At 39.1% G+C, this 9,149-nt stretch overlaps 1 protein-coding gene across 1 annotated transcript in view; it reads right to left on the reverse strand.

Moving 5' to 3' along the window:
* Window positions 1-666: 666 nt before the first annotated feature.
* TCERG1L (transcription elongation regulator 1 like) overlaps window positions 667-9,149 on the reverse strand; it is a 249,209-nt gene continuing 240,726 nt past the window's right edge. The window contains exons 14-15 of the mRNA XM_006146995.2: window positions 6,875-6,993; window positions 667-1,582 (exon numbers count right to left, since the gene is read on the reverse strand). Coding sequence (XP_006147057.1) covers window positions 1,426-1,582; window positions 6,875-6,993 — 276 coding nt within the window. The 3' untranslated portion in view covers window positions 667-1,425. The remainder of the gene's footprint in view (window positions 1,583-6,874; window positions 6,994-9,149) is intronic.

Consider the following 9,149-nt stretch of genomic DNA (forward strand, 5'->3'; position numbering starts at 1 on the left):
AAATTACAGGGCAGTTTCTCTTTCCTTATTGAATCCCAACTGCCCCACAATTGTCACTGCTTCTCCGAATCTGGCTCCTGAAACTCTGCCTTGGATACTTTTAACTCCCCTGGGTCAAGTTCAGGTGGGAGAACATCTTGCACCCAAAACGGCCTGAACCTGAGCAATGTGGAACCCACACAATCACCTGACATTGAAGGTGATATGGTCACAATACAAGTGTTAAGACTAGTGCATACCAGGTGAAGAGTGAATCCTACCTTGCCTGAACACTTTCTAATACATGTGGCAGAAGTCGTCTTATAAAGACTAACTAAAGAGAAGATAGGTCAGGAGGTTTTGCCATTATTTCCTAAGGGACAAAGATGTTATATATGAGCAGAGACTTCATAAATCTTGAAATGAATAAATGAATGTTCAATAGTTTAAGTAATACAATTCATTAAATAAAGGCTTACCAAACATTGTATCACCCATTAGTAGTAAGTCTATTGAGAAGTAAGATTTTGTTTGAGCCATACTTACACAGGCCTTGTGTGTAATCATACTTTTTCCCTGAGTTTTTGGAACTTGAGCATCTTTAGTTGAAGCAATTTTATCGCTTAAGATTATGTTGAAAGTCTCAGCCACGAAAGCACACTGGTTTAAAATATTTATTAATTAAAAAAATTTAAAATTTTTAATACAAAGATGATGAGAAAAATCTCATGCAAACTCTGGGCATACAAGAAAAATAACTCAAATATTAACGTGATGACTTTGTACAAAATAATTCTTTTGTAAGTAAGGACCTCTGACAACCAGGGTGGCTCCCCTCTCCAGTCCTGGATGCCTCTCTTAAAAGAATGAGTAATCCTCCCTAGACACCTGCAAGTGATCCATGGTCCATGTGCAGGCTATTCACAGTTGTCACTATGATTAATGATGAATACCCTATTGCTACTACTCAGAAAAACGAGACCGAGACCTAGGGACACTTGAGTAAGGAATTCCCTAACACCATGGAAATCTTGGAAAAATGAAGTAACTCACAAAGGTTTTCAGAAAAGTTTTAGGTAATTGTCTTAAGTGATGAAAATGCTTTGAGATTGTTATAGATGGTTCTTGTTTCTGCTTAGTTACAAACCTGCAGTGGATTTATAATTTGTGTATATTACAAGTAATTTGCATAATTAAGACAATTAAGGGATCGACGTATCATGGCAATTAGAAATGCATCAAACTCTGAACATTGTACAAAAGAGAGAGCTTCAATATGAAACAGTAATCCTCTGAGAACGAAAACCCCACAGCGCCCCGTAGACCCCTGACTCCATTGTGCAGAGGCTACACGCTTGAATTTTGAGTGCTGTCCCCACCAGGTGATCTCCCTTGCTCTGGTGTGCTCAGCACTGAACCATGTGTCTTATTGCATTTTTCATAAACTCATCTCATTTTCCGTAGTCTTATTCTATTTTCCTTGTCCCGTTTCTTCAGAATAAGTATGAATTGATTGAAAAAATGCTCCTGGTCCTTCCTTTTTTGAACAAGTCGAAACCTCTGATCCCGGCCATATTTCTCAGCAAACTCCTTAAATGTAGTCCTGAAAAAGAAAGAACTTTCTAAGACACTTTCCCTGAGACCGAGTTCTGGTTTCCCTAAAAGTTACAAAGCACCATTTCTTGAGATGGCTGAAGGCCCCTCCCATTAGGCTGAACTGCTGGTTGTGGGACAAAGGACGTGGTGAGAGATAGGTAGAAGTGAATGGCTCTGCCTTTGGCACTGCTCCCTTTACTGAGTGTCACTCACAACTAAGGTCCTACAGGGTCTGACTCAACTTACCTTGTAGATCCCCCTTAACTCTACACTAACAGGTCTCTGCAAATGAGCTCATCCTCACCTACCTCTTTATCCTTATCTAACCACACACCTCCCATAACTTCTTAGGACAATGGGTCTTTTTCCATCTGTTCTTTACTCCTATCATGTTCTTCTTCTTTTTTTTTTTTTTTTTTTTTTTGAGATGTTTTTGCTATAGGGTGCATGTGCTCACTGGAAAGACAGAGAAAGACAGAGAGACAGAAAGCAAGAAATTACCCCCTGGGGGGATGGCCATGCTGCAATCTTTTCTTCTCCTCCCTTCTCCTCTCAGGATCTTGGGCATGTACACACGCACACGTGCCCAACGTGAGTTTAAGCCACCAGGTCCAGGACTTGAACCACGGTTGACTACATGGGAGTCCAGCAACATAACCATTATGCCAACTGCTGGTTCCATCTCCTACCATGTTCTTAGTTGCCACAGGTCTTTGCATATGCTGTTCCCTCTGCCTGATACACCCTTCCCTTATTTCTTCACCTTGTTAGTTCTGACTCATCATTACACATAGTGCTTTCTTTGGGAAATTGGCTCTATTCAATAGAAGCTCAGAGTGCTGTGAATTGCTCCTTCAGGGCCCTTGCCATAGTTGTGATCTAGTTAAACACTCATTATGCAATTGGATTTGATTCTCCCCACTTGAATAGATGCACCATTATCTGCTTTGTTCTCCATTGAAATTGTTAAATATTTAGCCCATGGCCAGTGTGTAATGAGCACTCCAATACTGATAGTGGATCTATAATTGCCAAGCCAGAAAATTCCTTGTAAGAAAACTGGAATGAGTCCAGACTAGCTCGTCAGGCCATTTTCACGGGTGTGGGGCAGTTCGAAAAGCAAAGAGTGGTTGAGCCTTTGCAGTAACAAATGCAACCTTTGTAAGTGGCAGACACCCATGACTTCCTGTTCTCCCAGGCTTGAACTTGAAGCCAGGGATAATGACAGCAGCTGAGCAACTGAGAGAAGCTGGCATGTGCAGACGTGTCCACTCGTCTCAGTGACAGACATATTTCTGGCCTGTTTCCCAGCCTGGGGTCCTCCCTGTGGCACAGGAGTCAACCTAGAGGAGGCACCCGAGAATGCATGAAAAATGAGCTTATTCTTTTTCTAGGAGATTCTTATTATTCTCTCCATTTCTCTTTACAGAGAATTTTACTTTAGTTTTTTTAGACATTTACTTATTGTATTAAATTATTTTAACTTAATAGCTTTTTTATGAACACACAATTATACAGACATGGCTTTTAGAAGACAGGACGAATAATTAGTAGACTCATCTTCATTGTTGCTAAACAATTAGTCACAGTCGTTCCTCATGAAGCTGCTATTTTCACGTTTGTAGTCTGCGGGGTTCTTGTTTATACACTGAAAGAAAAGCACTTCTCTCTGGCTTTCCTCTTCCTTCCTATACTCCTTCCTTCCTTTCTTCTTTTCTCCTTTTCTTCCCCCCTCCCTCTTTCCTTCCTTCCTTTAGTGATTTAACAATTGTGAGACATGGCTGACAAGCTTCCTTCCACTTCTACTGCTGACCTGCATGTGAAAAGAAAATGATCAGGATCATGTAGGACTTCTTACTTCCTTCTCCTGTCTAGATAGAAGCCTAAGCATTTTCAGTTAAGGCCTGGGCAGGGATACCTTCTAGACAGGACTTATTCTGAGCATCTCTGAAAAGAAGAGTCCCTAAAAGGGGGAGAATTAAAATTCTGTGGTCCTTGAGCCATGCTGAGGGAACAGCCCTGGCTTTTCTGCTGAAACTGGTTGACTGTCAAGTAAGCCTGAGAAAGCCATGAGTCATTGACAAAGCCTTTCCACTTTCCCTCTGGTGATGGGCAACTCAAGGCTAGCCCGCAGCTAAAGGAGATGGGAACTGTGGCATGTGGCATTCATGAAGGAGCACCAGATTGTCTATGTGATAACAGGCTCCTACAATGCAGAGGATTCCTCAGGGGCTCCTTTTTTTTTTATTTTAAACTTAAAAAAAAATTTTATTTCAAGTTATTTTATACATCCAATCATGTTATTTAGCTTGCAATGTGAATATTCCAACATGTGTACATTTCTCACTAGTCCAGTTAATAATACTATAATGTTATCTTCAACAGATAATACCCCGTTTCTTTGTCCCATTAATACTTTGCCTCTCTATTTCTCTACTTAATGTCCTTCCTCAAACTCTGCTCCTTCACTCACTCTCTTCCCTCACTTCCAGTATTCATAACCATTTACTATGTTTCTATATCCTTTAGTCATTCAGTTTCGGTCATAGAGTATGGACACTTGGTATATATTAAGTGGAGACATACAATGTCTCTCCTTCATAACCTGGCTTGCTTCACTCAGAAGTCAGTGGCTCTTCTGATAGCCAAGTTCCTGAGAGATGCACAGGTCTGAGCTGCCTAGAAGTGTTTCCATAGGCTTCTCAGGAGAGAACTTGAGATGAATGATCAGGATCAGCTTGGATGACTGCAGGGTGCTCTGAAGATCCAAGAGACTGCTTCTAGAGATGCTCAAAGTGGGCAGCATTTAAACTCACCTGGTTACCTAGTAGTAGTTTGTGCATATTTTATTATAGTAGGATGTCTGTGAAACAGTAGAAAGAAAATCTGAAAATGTTCTTGAACATGTTGCATATTAGCTATTTTTAAATCATAAAGTTTTATTATAATTATAAAAGTAACAATCACAAGTTCAAGTTTCAAAAATAGCAGACACTTAAATTATTTTATTTTATTTATTTGCTAGAGTTGTGGTCACACTGCGAGCCTTTTTCCTCCCGTCAGGATTTGGGATATATATGCATACATTCCTGGAGTATTTTTCAAGATGCTAGGACCAGAATTTAAATACAGTTATCTATATGGTATCCAGTTTCCAATACTCAATGTTTAACCACTGCCCTACAGGGCCAGCTCTCTAACTCTTCTGATTGTTATCACTCATTTTCCTCCTCTTTCTCACTACTCTTTTTCTAACTGCTGAATATATTCTGAATATTGTGAATAATTCCTTGTCTTCATAATATATTCACAAGAAGGGAAATAATATTGGCTTATCAATGGATAGACAGAGAACATTAGCTAAATGTCTTTAATAATAACAGCAATAATAGCAATGCCACTAGCTATCATTTACTGAGCACCTCTGACCTGCCTTTATGCAGCACCTCCTGTCATCCTCCAAGTCTATTTCTGAAGTCAATGTGGTCACCCTTCCATTCAGGTGAGGACACTGAAGTACACGGAGGTCTAATATCTTACCCCATTTCTAGGGCTAAGAAGGAACAGAGTCCAACTATGAGATAAGGGTTGGGGGAAAAGGGCAGAAGTTGTTTCTAGAACGTATTTCCTTAATCTTAGGCTTCTCTGCCTCATTCCACAGCCACTTCATGGGCATACACGGCTAAGCTATGTCTAGAACTCAGCATTTCATAATGGCTTAAACTATAGAAAATTACGATTTACAAATGACTGGACACATATTTGATTGTCTAAACTAGCATTTTGTGATGAGGATAATTCATACTAATTTTTTCCCATACAGAAAGGATCTGTCCTTAGAATGGCTGAAGTTTTATAAGGATTGAGTAACCAATGTTAACTTAGGTCGCCCAGATCAAATGATTAAAGCGTATGTCTTCACGGAAAACATTAATTAATGCCTATATTAAAAATACTGCTTCGAGTTCCAATATAAAATAAAAATACATTAAAATCAATAATTTTTATACCTATAAAAGCTATTGGGGAAAACCACTATTGTTATCCGACCCAACTGCAGTTCAAGTCTCAGACACAATGGCTTGAAACACACTGGGTGCATGTGTGTACATGTCCAAGATCTCAGAAGGATAATGGAAGAGAAGTAATTGCAGCGTGGCTATCTCCCTTAGGGGGGTGATTTCTCACTTTCCCTTTCACTGTCTTGTCTATCTCTCTCTCCAGGGAGCACACATATTCTGTGGCAAAAACCTCTAAAAAATGAATAAAATAAATAAATAAAAATTTTACAATTTCATAGTTAAAAATATTACATGTTTATTAGTTTTTATAAATCAACTAAAGCTAATTTTTTAAAAAAAGTTTTTCATGTATTTTTCTAATCCCTGTTTTTTTCTTTTTTTAATGTTTTTTTCCACAGGGCATGTTTGCTTGCTGGAGAGAGACACAGAGAAAGACAATGAGAGGGAAAGTAAGAAATTACACCCCTCACCAGGGGCGATGGCCATGCTGAAATACCTTCTCCTCTATTCTCCCCCTGGGATTTTTGGGCAGTGTGTCAAATTTTGTGTCAGACTTTGCTCTGATGTGTCAAATCTTCACTTGACACTCAGGTCACCTGCTAAAACATCTAGAACCAAAAGAATTGGTTGCAGGCATTTTGCTATTGTTACTGTTTGTGGCTTGTTATGCATTTTTACTCCTCAATTAATAGATCAGAAATTATACCTCATAGCAGTAGTGCTTGCCTATTTGGTTAGTTATTTAGACTATGGAGTCAGAGCTGCTGAGATCTTGAAAAGCATAAAAGGTGGGAATAAAATGATTGTAGTACATTTAATGGTCAAGTAGCCTATTTGTTGCGCTGATTATGAAGGGAAAGTTTAGAAGTTTGGAATTGGTAACACAATAGAAGAGCCAGGTTTCTCTCTCTAATAGGTCTTTAAAGTTAATACTTTTGGTTTCTATGGAAAGTTGAGTTACATGATTTAACAAAATTGAAGATTAAGAGTCCTCTGATGGGGGACAGTGAGTGGCATAGTGGTAATACAACCGGACCTGCATGAGAAATGTCCTGGATTCACATCCTGGGACCTCCCTGAGCATGATGGACACTCAAACATGTGCCTGTGATCTGGGCTGGCTGAGACTAAGAACCAGTTGGAGATGCCTGTCTCTCTCTAACTCTATGTGTATGTCTCTCACAGAATAAATAAATGAATAAACTTTAAAAGTCTTCTTATAATAATTGGTAAGTTCCTGGCCCTAGAAATCACCTGGCATATTTCTCACTCCATACCTGGGTGACAGTTTTGATTCCTCCAGAAGTTTTTTAAATTCTTCTTTGGCTAGCAGCAGTTTACTTTTCTTTTCCTTGTATTCTTCTTTTATTCTTGTCTTGACAAACTGTTCAAATATCTTCAAACACATACACAAAAGAAAAGTATTTTGAAATTGCTTATCAGAAATAAAATTTTGTTGTTTACATATCACATTAAAAATAGCAAGAATCTGAAGTAAGTCATTCTTTTTTCAGTTGCTGGAGTGATAAGAAATAGCCCATCAGTTGCAGTGCTCTCAGTGAAACCAAATAGTCAAAATAAAACCTGGATTTCCATTTCTCAACATAAAGGCATGATTTCTGGGCCAAACATTAAATTAGCCCTACTTGAGAAATCCTATGACTGTTTGGCAGCCCTTTCTGGAGGCACCATGGAAGCAATTGACAGTCTGGAAACCCTAGTTTCAAGTGTCACAGTGTTTCTCATTTTGAACTCTCTGAGTAGCATTTATAGGAATGCATAGTTTTGCCAACGTTCACATCACTGTTGGTAGCCCCAGGATTACATTAGAGTATTTAATTTTTCCTTGTCACTCCTGATGGTGATATAACTGGTATTTGAGTTTCCTCAAATGACCTTGTGAAAATAAAGTAAATGCGGTATCACTGATTCCCCACACTCATTTCCAAGAAAACCCACTTGCAAATGTGGTTATCTGGTGTGTCATGGACGGCTCCTGGTGAACAAGGTAGTCTCTTCTGAGGATGTCAGGGGGCTTCCAGTTTATGCAGATCATCAGTGTAGAAGTAACCAGCTAGGTGACCTGACCTTCAGGTACCACATTTGCCTCAATTTGACCAGAAGTGTGCTTTAAATGCTGACCCAACAGGGAAATCTTATTCCTTAGTGTAAAGGATATGAATATCATCTGGCAGGCATTTCCATTTAAGATTCCAGGGGATTTTCTCTTGGAAAATCACAACCTACATGGCAAGATGAAATCTCTCTTTGTGAGAATCCAAATGGCCCTTCTCTTTGTCACAGTAAGATGGATGATTGTTCAGAAAAATGGTCATTTGTAGACTATAAAGTCAAAGGCAAGGAACAAAATTGTTCTATTCCTAATGCTAGTCGAGCTTCAAGAACATTAAAAAAAACAATCTGGAGATAATTTGCATACTTTTGCAAACAAATAAAAATGTCATTTAAAAAAATCCATGTATAGAGAGGTAAGACATTTGTGGGACACAGATATAGTTTAATATCTGTTGATGAGGACATATATAATATTTTCAACTGGGTTGGACTCAGATGTATATCATGCTGGGTAAAGTCTCTTTATAATCCAAATAATGTAATTAAATGTAAACTAATAATAACAAATGTAAATTAAAAAAAGAAAAAAAAAGAAAGAAAGAAACCCTTCTGGCTGGCAGGCTGAGGCACCTCTAGGTTTAGAAACCTGGGCACTGTTTCTCTCAATAAAATTGAGAGATTTTTGAGAGATTTTTGCTATAGGGTACATGCTTGCCAGAGAGACAGAGAGAAAGCAAGAAGTCACCCCTTCCCCCAGAGAGATGGCCACCCTGTAATCCCTTCTCCTCCATTCTCCTGCTGAGACTTTCCTTTTTCCTTGAGATGATGTCTCTTGAGCCTTACTCCAGCTGTGACAAGCAGGTCACTCAAGCCTTTTAATGGCCTACTTTTACAATGAAGAATAAAGGCTTTTTTTTTTTTTTGTCTTTTTGTTTTTTTTGTTTGTTTGTTTCTGTTTTTGTTTTTGTTTTTTGAATCCATGTATGGTCCTACAAGGCTTATAAATAAAAACTGTACCAATCTAGTCGGTAGCCATGCAGGTCTTCGAATTTGACCAAAGTGTCATGGAGTCAGATCCTCTCTGGTATTCCCACTGAGTAAGAATGGAGAAGGAAAAGCAGGAAAAGGGGCTGTTGAAAGCCTCAATCCCTTCACTATTTCAGAAGTAGCTCTCTTTTGACTTTGTCTTATTTTTTTTTTAGATTCCCTTCCATAGTGGCAACCCTTCACAGGATTATAAATACAAAATGCTGTTGCCTAGGGACCAGCAGTTAGCGTAATGGCTATGTTTGCTGAACTCCCATGTAGCTAACTGCGGTTTGAGTCCTGGACCCGGTGGCTTAAACTCACGCCAAGCGCATGTGCGTGCGTGCCCAAGATCCCAAGAGGAGAATGGAGGAGAAGGGATTGCAGCATGGTCATCCCCCCTGGGGCATGATTTCTCACTTTCTATCTCTCTGTCTCTCTCTGTCTTTC

The sequence above is a fragment of the Tupaia chinensis genome, unplaced genomic scaffold (assembly GCF_000334495.1).
Source record: "Tupaia chinensis unplaced genomic scaffold, TupChi_1.0 Scaffold000197_1, whole genome shotgun sequence".
Lineage (NCBI taxonomy): Eukaryota > Metazoa > Chordata > Mammalia > Scandentia > Tupaiidae > Tupaia > Tupaia belangeri.